This window comes from Dufourea novaeangliae, unplaced genomic scaffold (genome assembly GCF_001272555.1).
Source record: "Dufourea novaeangliae isolate 0120121106 unplaced genomic scaffold, ASM127255v1 scaffold101, whole genome shotgun sequence".
Lineage (NCBI taxonomy): Eukaryota > Metazoa > Arthropoda > Insecta > Hymenoptera > Halictidae > Dufourea > Dufourea novaeangliae.
The window spans coordinates 660,409-677,394 of record NW_015373989.1 but is presented as its reverse complement, the minus strand read 5'-3'; the positions used below and the strand labels follow the sequence as shown (position 1 = coordinate 677,394).

The window sequence follows — 16,986 nt, the reverse complement described above, 5'->3', positions numbered from 1 at the left end:
ATATATATAATATAAACTATATTTTTTCCTGGAAAGAGATTGCGGAACACTGGTCACATACATTACAAACACAAGGAAGATATTAAAGCGTATACCTTACAGAAAAAAACATCTTATCGCACATAATTCGGTACGACGTTAATCTCTATCATATTTACATAAATGAATGCATAGTGATGAAGCTGCAGCGAAACTCGAATACTTGAACTATTTCATCCGTGAAAATTAGATTATACTGATCACAGTATGTGTCTCTCTCTTAAATTCATTGAGACCGTAACGCTGATCGTGGACAAACGACTTTGCAAACTGTGTGATTGAAGTGATTAACATTTTTCGATAGATTTCTTCACAGTTAATCCTTATCGTGTCGGGCCAGCCTGTCCATCCATCAACAATGACCATTTTCATTCCATTGTTCTTAAATTAATCAAGAATTGTAGATGCAGTGTGCGAGTTTAAATAAACTATCGTGGGGAGGGAAAAAAAAAAGTCATTCAAGCAGATCGAAAAAAGACGTGAAAAGACTTCAGTTGCGAGTTACCGATTGCCGGTATTTATAAACAGGGACGACCGAATGTCAAAAAACATTCTTTTTTTTTTTTCATGTATTACATACTGTTCTCGGAGGTGGAATTACAATAAGCTGCCGCGCACGAATTTCAGCGAATTAATATGAAATTTACGATGAAATCGTGTACACCGTGAAACGGGGGCAGGCAGTACGAAATCCTCTCTATTCGTAATTGTGTAAATTCAATTGACGGTGAAACAGCTCAGCTAATATGGCTCCACTGCTTTATTTTCTCTGTAGAAAAAAAATAACCTACACTGGATACTATCTGAGCAAGTCATCTCTCTGTGGGTGTTTTTGTGTGCATGTGTGTGTTACGAATGACAGTGAAGTGAGTTCGTACGTTGTTCATTTTCTATACGTTCGTTCAAATAACTTTACATAAATATATACCTAATGGACAAAATTACGTACTGAATAAATTTCTTTTTACAATTTTTTTTACATAATTATAATTTGTGGTGGTTTCTCATTCACTATAATTAAAGCCCCGTATCTTTACTTATTTTTTTTTTTTATTTATTCATCGCTCTCTTATAGAGCTTCTGAACAAACTCTTCGCTTTCGTTACGCCTACGCTCGTTACAAAACAATACACGCTGATAAGATCAGATTTCGGTGTTGATCCTCCCTTGATCGGGGGTTCGATCGTCGTTGACAGAGAACGGGGCCACGAAAGGGACACAACACCAGTGTCGTCAGATCGTTCCCCGGACCTTTTCATAAGATCCCTGACTTGGCCAGGAATCGAATTATTACGTACACGATGATATTCTCTCTCTCGTTCGACCTATTTTTTTTTTTTTTTAACAAAAATACGAAACTAACCTTCTTCATCGCTAAGCGCCTATCCAGTGCCGGCAATTTTTTGTACTATGGTGTGGTGGAAGTGGTATCGTTAAATTTCTCATTGACTTCCGCGGTTCACACAGGGACCGCAACGGAAACGAGAGAAAAAACAAAACTACATTTCCTATCTAGCCGCGAGTCTGTAGATCGAGAAACAACGAGGAAGATACCCGGGACGGTGGAGGAGGCTTCTCGCTACTCATTTACAATCCAAGCGGCGTGTCTCTGGACGCATTACTAATTTCATAAACGCTAAAGGAGTATCGCTGTCTTTCATAATCGTAGGAACTACCGTCCCGTAGCGCGTTTAGAGGAGTGTGTAATATGTGTGTATGAGAGAGAGGGAAAGAAAATAAACGAAGAATAATAATAAAGTCTTCATAACCTCCCCTCTCTCGTTCTGCGTCTTAATCACCTGGCATACACATATTTACCGACGGAAGAAAAAATTGTCTCGAGAGTTCTTAGAGGGCACGACGATCGCGATCGTCATTATCGACGCACCATCAAAGAATAACAAAACAATCGAGGATGGTGTGTTTATGTGTGGTGTATGTGTGTGTGTATAATCAGCTACTAGAGATCCACGTATACGCCGTGATTCAAATATAATAGACCGTTTTAACGGAAATCGCTTCTACACGCGCTAAATAAATCAGGGTTTTTATTTTTTCCTCCTAGGTGCGCATCGTCTAGGAAATCCTGCGTCCATTTTTTAGGGGGGGGGGGGGATAACGAGCGCGTGAATTGAATCTCGGTTATGATCGTTCGTCGTGTCACACACCACAGCGCGTGTTACCCTGGGAGCAGTCTCAGTCGACTTTTTTTTTCGTTAAACCATGCCTCCTCGTCGTTCGAACGCCGTTAAAAGTGCACATATCGCAATAACGACCACCTCGGGGATCTCGCGCACAGGCCGCCGAGTGACCAGTTTTTTTTATCTCTGCGGTTCACCAAGACCGAATTGTTGTTGATTCTGCGTTTGTTGCTGCGCGTTCCCGGTCACGCTACACCGTCCGCCGTGATGCTGCGCCGGTGTGCCAATCTGCATTGAGTTCTGATGCAGCCCGTTTTGACTCGGTGACATTCCTGTAACGGGAACAAACAGCTTTTCTTTTTATTTGAAGCATATCCGATCCCAAAGTTAGTTATTTGCTTTGGTGTTCCCCGGTGGAAAGTGTATAAATAGTCGGGAGTCGTGTAATCGATCGGGAGTTCAGGTATAGTGGACTTTAACTATATTGCCACTGAACAGATTGCCACGCAAGGCACTTCCCCTTTACACGTACTTTCGAGCACAGAAATTCGCTCTCCCACCACGTTGCGTACGCCGACGTACCAGCACGATTCAGCTTTTGCGCAGGCGCCGAGGCAGAGGCTATGGCGATGGAACTTAGCATGGAGGGGACTCTGAACTCATTGCCATTTTACTCCCCTACAGCCCTGACCAAGGCAATATATTTAGAGTCCACTGTAATAATTTTGCGGACGCTATTAAACCAGATCGATAGACTTTTTAATGGAGGCAAATACATTTCTCTGTTTTGTTTCAATATCCCCAAATGGGTTTTTAAACGTTTACAGCTATGTGTATAAACAGCCGTAGCCTAATTCTAGTAAATGGTAACAATTCAGTAAGGCAGTAAACCTAACAGCGCTATAAGTAGAGGTTAGCCTGATATATTTCGTTACAGAGGTTAACTGAGAAAAAGTGAGGGAGGCAAAGTATTAAGCAGGGCAGCGAGAAATTAACATTTCGATCAAAATCCTTTTCTTTACCTCCAGTTCTTGAAAGTTTTGAAAAATTTAAAAGCCCGTTTAGACGTTCAAATAAGTTGCGCAATCTGACTTGTGCATTACCCGTTTAGTTATTTTAATTTTCTACATTGCCATCGCATTGTGTGGTTAGTGGTTTTTGACTGGGAAGTGTATTGTATATTTTTCTGAAATGGAGAATATTGATGAAAATGAATAAAAATTGTTAAAATTAATATTTGCTTGCACAAATGTGAATGCACAAGTCAGTTTGCGGAAATTATTTGAACATGTAAACTTCCCTTTAGACGCCAACCATTTGCTTACGCACATGTCAATACATAAATCAGTTCGTGCAAATTATTTGAACGTGTAAACGGGCTTAAAGATGATCTTAGAATCAAATACTTTGATTCTAACCTCACTTATTATACCGTTAAGTATATACCGTATAAACGACTGGTTAGATAGGTCACTTCTATTTTGTACCTGTACATGCGTAGACGTATCACAGCACATTTCGGGAACAGTGATTGTCGGAAATTGTGAGGAGAGTGGGGGTTCGTTGGAAAACATGTCAAAGTGAAATTAAGGGATTAGTTTCTGCGATGGTCAGTTTCATATACGCGATCATGAATAACAAATCGTATGTGCTCGTATTTAAATATGAAGTCGCCAATTTTTTTATTTTTTATTTCTAGGCGTGTACAAGAAGTGGTTCACTTAATTTGTGCTTGTGAATTTTTAAGAAGAAATTTTGTGTAAAACAAGATTATATCAAAGAATTTTAAAGATATTTTAAATAGCGTTCACGAGCAGAAAGTAAGGTTTTGAAAATATTCTTACAATTATTGTGGCAACATGTGAGGATATTAGACCAACCATTGTACGATGTACAGAATTTAATATTTTAAACGGAACGACGGATGAAGTTGTGGTAGTTGTGTGAACTAACGGTCGATATTCGCAAAGTGCAACAATGTTTCCCACTCTTCACTAAAATCGATTAGTGCGCGGCGAAAAAAAACACGTCTGATTCTACGTCGTGTTGGAAAATTCCGGTGAAAATAGCATTGTGATTCAACGAAAAATGACGATGCAGATGGCGATGATGCATCCATCGAATAAAACGAAGACGATTTATACGAATAATAAGTTCCGAGTCCGAGTAATTTCGAATCGAAATAAACAGAAAGTTCTGTCTTGGCTCTAACTTGAATTCCAGTTTTATTCTCGCGAAAATAAGACCATGCAAAAATATATACTTAACCCTCCGTAGGCAAGCATTATTTCCTTCACATTCCGTAGGCATATTAAGTTATGTCCAAGCCTAATTTCTTCTTACAATTATAGACTTTCAAAAAATCTGAAGAAATTCTAGAGTACCCATAAAAGTCTCTACTACATTGTACAATCCACGCATTTCCTACAGAAGGATAAATCGGTTAATCCTGAATCTTTTCAGGTAAAATCGGTTAATTTATAAATTTTCGTAAAGTTTCGAACTTTTGGTGGCCATGTGACGTAGAGAATAGGAAAGTGTATTTGGTGCCATGGCGGAACAAAGAGTTCCCTGCCATGGTAGTAATTAAAGAGTGAAACTTACCCGAGGGAGTTTTGTCGCCGGCGGACATTTTGGAGAACGCGAGTAGCGCGTCGGGGAAATTTGGCGGCGTGGCCGGTGTGTTGCACGGCGTTATCTGCGAAAGAAATATATAGTTTTACGACTTTCGAGCGTTTCTGTGCCTTGATACATGCTGCCGCCGTGCTCTGATGCATCTCGTTTATGACTTTGTTTGTTTACGTTCGCTGGCGGATCGCGTGTGCCGTTATTTAGGTCGAGACCAAGGCGCATGACTGCCTGTGCTCGGCGAACATAGATTCTCTTTATTTTAGGATCGATAATACCCTACAATGTACCCCTTTCGCGTGTACTTTGCTCGGCGTAAGGTAACGACAAGACTGTACTACCGGTGATCAGCGTAGCTACAGGATGATTCACGGGATCGTTCGTGAATCACATAACTTCCAAACAGGCCCGTATCAAGATTCTTTGTGGTCCAGGGCGATCAAATTTTCGGGGCCCCTTGGTTGAGTGGCGGGGGGTTTGTAAAACAGCACGACAAAATACATAAATCTTAAAACATTTAAACTTATTTTAAATAAAATTAAAAATATTTTTATCATAACGAAATGAAAGATTCAGAATAAAAGGGTCCCTGGAACGTGGGGCCCGAGGCTACAGACCCCAGGACCCCCTCTCGATCCGGCGCTGCTTCCAAATACTAATTAATTGTAAACAATGAGAGCAATTTCTTTTATTTCTTTTGTATTGTTCTCGTCCCCAACGGCTGTTGTTCAACTCCTTGTACGATATGGGTCATCACTGATAGTACAGTCCACAGTGATACGAATTTTTCACCGCTGACGTATACAGGGTGTTAATTTGAATTGAGCACTTAAATTATTTCTGCTATTATTTAAAATAAGAAAAATGACTGAATAGGAGACTGAATAGTACATGGTTTTAATTACGTTTATTTACTTTTGCATTCTTCAAACAGAAGCTGATTTCTTCGCCTTTAAGATCACTTCAAGGTCATGGTGTATAGGTCGTTGAACTCATGTTGACGTCGACTACCACAATGCGTTATAAAAAATACATGTTAATACGCAAAAAAAAACACGATGACCTTGAAAAAATCGTTAAAATGACCTTCACAGGATTTTTTGCGTCACCATCAGATACACGCCCTAAAACCATGTACATCCTACTTAGTCATTTTTTCTTACTTTCAATAGTAGCGGAAATAATTTAGGTGCTCGAGTTAAAATTAACACCCTGTATGTACGTCATTCACGATTACTTGAAAGAATTTTGCACATTACGAGAAATATAGGTACAGTGATACATTTTAAACACGATTACTTCTATGGAATTGAAGCAAGTCAAAATCTTAGGTTTTTAAACAGGTATTTTACAAAATTTTCATAATGCCAATATGTACATCACTCTTGTTGTGTACTGATTTTGGTCGTGACTCATATACACGATATAACCGCTTAACTTGTTAACTGTTTTTGATGAGTATACTCGTCACAAAGAAATTTTTTTTTTTCGTATGACGAGTATACTCGTCAAAAATACAAAGAATTGCCATTTCATTATGACGAGTGTACTCGTCAAAATTAGTTAACAGCTCGGTAAATCTTGGCCCGTACATTTTTACAGTACAATTCTATAATTTCATAACTGGAGCTCTTAATTATTCACTTTTATAAATGAACATCATTATTTACATTACTTATCCCTCTTTGTATTGGCAAATTTTTACATCCTTGAACTTGCTGAGGGATTATAAACGTTTTAATGTTAATCAATAATAATGACATAAAAAAGAGTCATTTTATCATTTTATTAGAATTCATTTCAATTTTACAGCACATAGCTTAACAATAATCAAGCACATAAGTGCACCTTTTCAAACTGAAATAAAACACTTAAAGGGTTAAACATCAGTCACATAAGTGATGTCGGTATACAAACTTTTGTAAATACTGTTTTATAAACAGTAAAAAGGAAATTACGGTTTCACATTGCCATTATATAAGTGTTTTTCTATCGTCACGAGTAGAATTCTCAAAGGACGTTCCGAAGTCAATAGACCCTTTTCGGTGCACCTTGTATTATTTCGTGATCAACGTGTAAAACTGCGTCTACACTATGGAGCACAACACATTATATAGCAAAGTTATGAAACTTGTTAGAGAAATAGCAAGAAAAATGTTATATAACATATGTGACGTAACATTTTTCATGTTATATAGCAAATTATATCCATCAAGTGTGACGTCATTATTAATAACGAGATGCGAAATGTTATACAAACTTGTTACATACTTGTCCAAAACGTATAATCTTGTACCAAGTTATACAAACATGTTGTATAGCAAGGTTATATAACAATTTGTTATATAGTATTGTTATGCTATGTAGTGCAGACGTAGCTTAATACGCAATAGTTTCCCCCGGTCTACGATTCACATATGTGCATTTCATTCATCCAATTTCCCCAGTAAAAGAGTTGTGTACGACCGGTGGAACGTTATCGTGGACGAGTTTTCGTTTTGTTTTCTTTCGAACAGTGTTTTGGAAACACGGAACGAGAGAGGGACATCGATACTAAAAATATCATCGTCGAACGTGTGTTTTTTCGTAAGTCGCGAACGAAGCTACAGAAATCTATGGTTAGGTGGGTGAAAACAGAGCAACAAGAGTTGCTTTCCGTGAGGGAGACCCCAGAGTGGTCGGTTGGTTAAGGTCGTCGAACCCCTTCTGGGGACCTGAATGTTAAGGACGTGTGTGCAGTACACACCGCGCGCGAATGATTCGTGCCGCTTTCAGCCGGCCGACTTACGGCGACACACGGCAAGAATCATTCGGGTGGTTTCGTGGAAACCGTTCCCTTATTGATTCTTGCCGCTTTTAGCGTGGTCGACTTAGAACGTGAACGGCTAGAATTATCGTAACATCTCTAACAGATCGTCCTATTGATTTTTACTACTTTGAACGTTCAACAGGATATAATGAAGAAGAGCCTCAGAGGCTCTCAGTACAGACTAGCTGAAATTAATATATTCTAAAATATTTTAATTTCTTTTAATTCGGTTTATTTATTTAGTAAAATGGTAACATTAGATTGTTAATTATTTATTATACAGGGTGTTCTATAATGATGGGACAAGATGCAACATGCATATTCCTCGTGAAAATACAAATCGAAAAGTCCTTTACCGTTTTGTAGTCTGGCGTTCCATTTCCGAAATATTAGCAGTTGAACGAACTCCAATCGGGTGAGAGGTCGGCCACACGCACGCGCAAACACAGCCAAGAAGCAGAGGCCAGTCAGCTGGGTCGCGCGCTTCTTAACTGCGTTTGCTCGTACGCGTGGCCGACCGCTCAGCTGATTGGAGTTCGTTCAACTGCTAGTATCTCGGAAATGAAGCTTCAAATTACAAAACGATAAAGGACTTTTTGATTTGTATTTGCATGAGGAATATTCACGTTGCGGCTTGTTCCATTATTTTAAGATACCCTGTATATACAGTAGACTTTTGATAGATTTGTAAAGTGCGTTGCTTATAAACCGAGACGGCAAAGGGGCGAAGGGGGCATTTTTCTAGCACGCGGTGCCATATTGTCTGATTGGTCGATGTCATCGCGCTGGCCAATGGGAACAATACGTGTACTCAATAACCAATCAGAGTCGCATAACCTTCGCTGGACTTCTTGTGAGCAACGCACTTTAGCTTGCTATATTGCCGCGCTGGGCACTTCCCCTGCACCAGTACGATTCAGCTCTTGCGCAAGCGTAGCCGGGGTTACGACGGCACAACCTAGCATGGAGGGGGCTCCCGATATGTTGCCGCTCCACGAATTTTCCTCTTGTACAGTCCCGGTGGTCGTGGCAATGTATCGAGAGTCCACTGTATTACTATATTGTTCAGTGTAGAATAATAAAATAACCTTATGGAGCGTTTCACATGACAGTAAATCGTAACTTTTACGGTTATAATACTAAATGACTTTTGTCGTCGTGAACACTAGATGTCACACTGTCGTGACATTAGTTTGCCTTGTTATACAGTGTTACGACAAGAAACGCCATGACTTTTACTGTCACGTGAAAACGTACCTTTAGAGACTCTTCAATCCGGATGAAAAGTAAAATCTGACAGTTTATATGCTAACCTCAATTTATTGAACTTAAATTAAAATCTTCTTGTTTCACAGTACAACTTCTATTAACATATTCATGGAAATAATAAATAATGTTAAATACATGATGAAATATAAAAATAGCAGTGATAAATAGTAAATGAAGATTAAACCGGATACTTTCGGATCGTATTACGTGTGGTGCGAACCTCAAGAATGATTGGGAGCGTTTCTATGGATTCGTCCCGTTCACAAGTAGCCCATGACTTATGGTGCGAACGGTAAGAATCATTTGAACATTGTGCATACACTGTACTATTGATTCATGCCTGGGTGTATAGCGAGGGTCGCGACGTATGGCCTGAATGGTAAGAATCACTGATGCAATATGGTACCAGGTGGACAGACGCGATAACACGAGACGCACACGTGTTCCAGACGGCGTCGACCGAGTGATTACATAAATACAAGAATCCCGTCGGAAGTCCTTAACCCTTTGGACTGCGAACAGCACCGTTTTTAGACGTTCTTCCATTCGTTGCAACAAGAGACTCGGAAATGACCCATTATTGAATTCGCCGTTCACTTTGTAACCGTTGTTCGTTTCTTCTATGAGATAAACTACAGTTATTGCGTTTTATAAAATTCATAGAAAGAACTGGATGTTTTTTAACCCCTTAACCGTTTCGATATTCATGACGAGTATATTCGTCGTAGCTTAAAAATAATTAAACGCACAAGTGCACGTTTTCAAAATGAAATAAAACACTTAAATTCCCTTTTCTGTATCATTCACATATATTTCTTGGGTATTGGTAAATAATATAAAAAAAATAGAAGTTTCATTCTGAAAATGAATAGTTTTTTATACGATTTCGTAAACATTTATGTAACGAAATAATGAAATAAGAAAAGGTGTACTATTCTGACTCATTTTTCGTTTAAATTTAAGTTATCTGTTATGGGGTTCAATTATTAACAAATGACATTGTATTATTGTACACAACGAGCGTCCTGGTTCCGATTGGTTCGCAGACCAAGGGTTACAGTTAAATCAACCAAACTTGTCAGAATGACGGATTTCAAATTTTTCGTTTTATATAATAGTTACTGAAATCCTGAATGTGCTTTTTATCGGTATTTATGTTGATTTTTAGTTGATTATACATTTTACATTATACTATATTATATTATACATTCAACGCTGGTAGGTCTAATGTTAACAGTTGCGACAATGTTGTTCGTCGTATAAATCACTTCTGATTTAGATATTCATTAAAATCGAATTATTTATTATTTGAAATATTAAAATGCGTTTTAAATTATGATGCAGTTGTGCCACATGCAATCACGTGGACCTCAACGAAATAAAAACTTTAACGATGATTAACACTGTAACGACCAATGACGCAAGGGTGGCGTCATGTGAATGGCAGTGGCTGATAACACGACACTTACGTCATGTATCAAGTGTTACCTTTCAGATATTCAAAGTTATTGAATTTTTTTATGTAGATTTCAAAAAACTATATATTGTGTTAATTTAAGACAAAAGGCCGGCCGATGATAAAAATTACTCGCGAAACTAGCCGGTGGTCATGGTGTTAATTGAATTTTTACTAATTTTATATTTAATGAATACCTCAGTTGACATTAAACATTTTTTCTGTTGATCAAATGTTTAAGAATGAGTCTATTGAAATGAGAATTCGTACTAACATTTTCAGTTCAATAATTAAACATTGTTGACGTATTCCTATTTTGTTTAGATTAATCTCAAAAATTGAAAATGAGACAGAAATTTATTTATTGGATTAAGAATGAAATTATTTCTATTAATTTATTGATTAATAAAATTGATCAATTATTAGTAACATTATAAATAGAACATTCAAGCCCAGTAGCAAATTAAAAAATGTGCATCATGTATCTAATATATGTAGAGACCTGTACAATAATTTCAAATGATTTTTTTTAAGTTTTTGTTTAAAGAAATGTTGTATATAATTAATAAATCAATATTCCTGGTATTTGAGAACCATATTAGCCTATTAAAAATGCGCGACGTCACGGTTTTTTGGGTGTTAGAAAGTTTTCGATTGAGCAAAGAATGTCAGCACATGGAAATATTAGAACCGTGAAATATGCTCAGCAGTGCAATATTACACACAATATAGCCTTTTTTACAATTTGCCAGTTTTCTATAATTTGCCAAAACTACTGTAGCATATCAGTTTCTAATATAGACACTTCTTTGAGTTACAGATTATAAACTGTAACAACAGAACAGTGATATTTATTTCAATCGCATATACCTATTAGTTTATAAAACATTTAATGGTCAGTGTCTAGGAGCATTCAAACACTCATCGTGGATTTACTGTATTTGGAAACATTACTGGGAGGCATCATCTCTTACAGCGTTTGCCTGACGGGATAAGGTCTTTCAAATGTTTCAAATTTACACAAACCTTAATGTCTTCTCGGATGATTTTTGATTTTCATTAATAAAAGAACCTAAGATAGCTGAGATCTGGTGTGTAAAGGGGGTGAGGTGGGCAATACTTTTGGATGCTAGAGCCTCATTTCAGTGCCAACACTACTCACGAAAACGACCCAAGATGAAGACTATTGTCACAGTTACAAAGAACGGAGGGGGGGGGTGCGTCTCAGCCCGGTGTGAAGCTTCCCAAGAGGACTATTTCGTATCCCGGGCTCCGTACAGTCTCATTACTTTCGGATGAGAACACGTGTACCTACTAGGCGCATACATAATGTAGTCCTTTGCTGGATTCCTTAGTTGCTTAACACACTGCACATTGCGCGCACACTCCCCGCTTCATCCAACATTCTGACGGGTCCAAGAAACAACGGCATTACTATTCTCTTCTGCCTTTCGACACACATTCGCACCCCGACATTCATTTCACTCGCTCTTGCAGGGCTCGGAGGGTCTTTATGTCACTTCAACACCGAAGTGGATCACCTTCAATTTTAGAACAACACGAGAGATGTGTCTTGTGATTTCCCGTGTTCAATGCTTTTGATTCTTTGACAATTAAGTGTTCCGATAAAAGAAAGAATAAGTAAAGACAAAGTTAGAGCGAGTCAAAAAATGAAAAATTGACGAGGAAAGGGGTCGTGTTCGGATGAGCGAAAATAGGGGACAAATAGTACCCAAGGGTACGGGCGTAGACGGTAATCTACTGAACCAAAATGTGTGGTGAAATGAATTTGGGATTATGGGGGTGGGTATGGAGGATCGGTAAACGTAGAATTTCGGCTGTCCGATCGAAACGTTGTCGTTCGTCCAGTGGTTGGGCAAAGATTTGGCACACGGCTTATCGGAATGCCGCCGACCGAGAATAGTAACGCACCTAGGCGACTGTCTGCCCACAGTGGTTCTCTGACTTTCGTGTAGGTATTCGTTGGAACGAAGCAAGGATTCATCCCAAACCGTGAAACTACTGAAAATATTTTGTTTCCTATTTGAAAATAACAAAGTACAGACGTTTCTCGATTATCGTCAAGCTTGTTCTACACGATTATTGTCCAGGCATTATCCCTATCATTGGAGAGGGGGGCGTGGGACCCATCAAGCGCATACTTTGTTGCCTCTTCGTTTTTGTTGCCGAGGCTCGGACTTCGGGCAAAAAACGAATTTACGAGGGTCTGAAGCATTTCTCCGTATAAGATTATTGACCCGGCGCGGGGCCGTGTTCAGGACAATAATCGAGAGGAGAGTGTAGCGGCGTTTTGAGAAAACATCCGTTTCTCTTTCCGCAGAGAAGAGGACTTCTGCTAATGTGTAAAGTAACCTTTGGATTTACTGACTGTGAAAGCCGATAGATGGGTCAATTGTGACCCATAAGAAGACTATTTACTTTCGTTATGTGCAAACTAACCCTCGGAGTACTGACTATGAAAGCTGATGGGTGGGTCCACTGTAACCCATAAGGAGAATGTACACCTTCATTATGTGTAAACTTTCCCTGGGCGTATTGATGGTAAAGCCGATTGCTGGGTCAATTGTGACCCATAAGGTAACATCATTCACGTTTGTTTTTATAGAAAAACAATCGCGTTGTCGCCGCATAAACCATGCGGTAATTGCGTTCGTCGACGGGTCACCGATGACCCGGCCATAGGAATGGGAGTGTTAAAGTATTGAAAACAAAAACGTAATTATTTTAATGAATACTGATTTAACCTTTTAAGTGTTTTATTTCATTTTGAAAACGAGCATTTGTGCGCTTGATTATTGTTAAGCAATGACGAGTATACTCGACGAAAACATAGAAGGGGTTGAATAATATCCAACTTTGGCTGAATTAAACCCCCGGTCATGCCCACGTAGCGTACGTTAAGAGTTCTGTTAATTAAACCGAATAATTAATCCTGTATTGTTGCGTCGGTACGTCTGAAATGAACAGACTGTGAAATTAATGCAATTCTTCTTGTTGTGTCCCGACATACTTACCTATTCGAGGATCAGGCGGTTCGGAAACGCGTTTTAGTAACACGGTAACAGTATTTTCCATCGATCAAAATTAACGCGGCGGCTGTGCAGACGGGCGCTTGTTTAATTGACAATTAAGAACGAAACGCGTCACAAGCCGCCGCTCATGTATAGATCCGATCTAATGCGCAGCCGCACACGGCTTCACCAGCCGGCCGCCGACGGTCGGAACATCGTCTTTAACCCTTGGACAGTACGGTGACCGGGTCTGTTTGGACCCGAGTGTTTAAAAGTCATATCTAACTCATCGATTTGTAAATATAATTTTAAGTAGGAATTGTTCATATTTGGTCGTATAAAAAAGGCAGGTGTTTTCATGTGTATGTTTGAAAGAAAGAAGTTTAGGGTTTCAGACGGACCTAGATACCTACCACTGTCTCAACGAACATTAAAAACGTCCGTACTCGGAGGGCTAATCCTCATAGTAGCGTATAAGTTTTGTTGATACCGTTCGAAAATACCTTAAAAAATATGCGATTTTTTAGGTATCTAGTAAAATTAATATATTTCTTTGAACCCTTTCGATGTTACGAACGTGTATACACGTTTCACGAATTGGTCGCTACGAGCGCTGTGGGCGTGTTTACACGACAGTGCAATGGTTTTTGGGTTAGTACTCATAGACATAGAAATACAGGGTGTAACAAAAATGTTGGAAGACTCGGAAATGGGAGACTGGTGAGGTGATTTTGAAACAAGTTTTTCCTTACCAGAAATGCTATCCGAGTCTTTGTTAACGAGATATTGACAAAAAACCCCGACCAATCAGAGCGCGAGCTAACAAAATTTTGATTTCTCGAACCCAAAATACCTAGGTACCTGCTTAATAAACCTTAGAAAATGAAGAAACAGAAAAAAAAGTTTTCATCGAAATTATGCCGCACCGAAAGGGTTAAAAATAAAGATACTTTTCCATTATTAAAAAATTTAATTATTCCTATCCCCTAACCATATGTTCCATTGTATAAACTTACTTTATAAAAATGAAGTGTCATTACATGTGTTTAAATTATATTAAACATGGAAAGTCGATATATCGGCTCAAGATATTTTTCGGAAAATCCATAAAGCCGATATATTGACTCTAAGATAGTAAAAAAGTTAAAATAATAATTTAAAAAAGAAAAAAGAAAGAATATTTTGGGACTCTAACCACCATGTTATATGAAGTTTACCTGTACCCTATTTGTAAAACTTGCACGAACATTTATGGGTGAAATAAGGAGATCCACGTAGCAATTGGAGTGCTCCGTTCAATGAAGTGACGTCGTCTGTCGACGAAAGCATGGAGAGAGGCGAATGCACCGCGTGTCGAGACCTCCTGCCTGTTATCAGGATCTTGCGCAATAATCCCGACGCAGCTCGAAATCTTCCGTAATATGTGTTTCTTCTTCCTCCTCCCTCCGTAGAGACTGATAACGGGAGCATCGTTTCGACGACTCATTCGGTTAACCGGATGGAAGGTTGTATTATGTGTACACTACGTGTTTTGAAAATGAGTCATTTGAAATGGCACGTATCGGCCGCAGTCACCGTAATGCTTATCGAATCGGTGAATGTATTGCGTAAACAGTTATTAGTAGACTGCGGATTTTATGCATTTATAGGGTTCTGCGAAATACAATAAAAGACAAAACTTTCGTCGGATCCAATAAGTTTTCTATTTTAGTCTGGACCCAATAAGATACTTAAGAAAAAAAATTAATTTCTACATTTACTCCTGTCGTTGTAAATTACTTTAGAAAATGTTATTTTGCATAAAAACCGCAGTCTAGTTATTAGCAATAATAGTTGCACATGAAACGATTGTTTTTATTACCGTCACTTCATATGAAATATAATTGAACATTATACGAATTTTATTAGACAAAGATTAGCCCGTTTTAGTACAACAAGCCGAAATTGAAATTGTAAAATATGATACAGGAAATGACGAAAGTATAATACATCCAACATGTTTTTATACAGGATGTCTCAGCTAACTCGATCACCTCGATTAATGACTTAACGGTACACTTTATAAAAATTTTGAGGGGTAAATTTAAATAGCATCAAGGGGCACATCTTATAAGGTATGTGCTTTTTTTGCACATCTTATAAGGTACGTTTGTCCGAAATGTTCTCAGTTATTCAACTACAAAGGTCCATTTATACCACAGTGGGAGGAGCCTATCTGCTCATGAACACAATTATACCAGATCAACTACAATTTATACCAGAGTAGGAGGAGCCTATTTGCCTATGAACGCCCCCGTAAGAGAATTCCACTGAATCATCCGAAATTATAGTACTTATTTAACTACAAAGGCCGATTTGTACCAGAGTGGGAGGAGCCTATTTGCTCATGAGCGCTCCCATAATATGATTCCATTGAAGCGTCCGAAATGATCGAAATTATTTAACTACAAAATCGAGTTATACCATAGTGGGAGGAGCCTACCTGCTCATGAGCGCCCGCAAGAAAATTCCATTGAATGGTCCGAAATGACAGGAACTATTTAACTATAACGGTCGACTTATACCAGAGTGGGAGGAGCCTATTTGCTCATGAGCGCTCTCGTGAGAAGATTCCATTGAATCGGCCGAAATAATCGCAATGATTTGATCGATTTGTCTGTTTCGCCGGCTGGTCGCGATTCGATGATGCAGGGAACAGTGCCCACTCGCATTCTAGCGTAAACATTGTCGCAGTTCTATTCGATATAATGTCGCAGGCGAATAAACACCACGCGCCAACACGGTCCCGCGCGTTGTGTTGCGAATACGCGGGGCGGTCTATTTGCGGTCTGTATTTCGATCGATGATGCAACCCCCTCAAGTTTTTCGCGTGAAATGTCATTCAGCTTTGGTATGCTTCTGTCCGGATATCTCAGAACTGTATCTACTTTGCTATAAAAAGTTCGCTGAACAGAGAGTACGTTCTATTCCTGATTGATTACTAGATATAATAGGTCTGGTGTAATATACGTATACTCACGTGCAAACTCGGCTTCCACTAGGGGAAAAAGCGGCGTAGAAGAAAAGTCCCCTACCAGTTGGTAAATTTATTCCAGGTACTGAAATAATTGTCACTTTTTCCCCTAGCGGAAGCAGAGTTTGCTTGCGAGGGTACCTGTCGACAGTCTTGTCGGGAGACACATTCGTATACAATACATTTTTATTGGGTGTACCGATAACAAGTAATCCAGTATTTTTACTTTATAAACTGGCAACACATTTGAAATTTAAGGAGTAGTTCTCATGAACTTAATCAGTCGATTAGTAAGTTATCTTGTACGCCAATTTCGAAAACATTTTTTCCCTTGTTATTTAATTATTAGTTAATTTCAATTCATTATTTAGTAAATTTTCAATGTTCCTGATGGAAGGATATTTGAACAGAAGAATAAATAAACAGAAAAATTAACAAAATAAATCTAGGTCCCTCGACCACCGAAATTAGACATTCTGTTCCCGAAATCGGTCAGACGATCCAGTAAATTCCGATAAATCTCAAAAGATACTATCTCGTTGTTGATCCAACGTTAAAACGACGGGGTAAACGATCTCATTCATAAGCTTTATAAATAA

At 38.7% G+C, this 16,986-nt stretch overlaps 1 protein-coding gene across 1 annotated transcript in view; it reads right to left on the bottom strand.

Annotated features, from left to right (window-relative positions):
- Positions 1–272: 272 nt before the first annotated feature.
- The window catches only part of LOC107187678 (UBA-like domain-containing protein 2), a 35,090-nt gene continuing 18,376 nt past the window's right edge, over positions 273–16,986 (bottom strand). Inside the window, exons 3-4 of the mRNA XM_015575821.1 lie at positions 4,785–4,878; positions 273–2,512 (exon numbers count right to left, since the gene is read on the bottom strand). Of these exons, the coding sequence (XP_015431307.1) occupies positions 2,361–2,512; positions 4,785–4,878 (246 nt within the window). The 3' untranslated portion in view covers positions 273–2,360. The remainder of the gene's footprint in view (positions 2,513–4,784; positions 4,879–16,986) is intronic.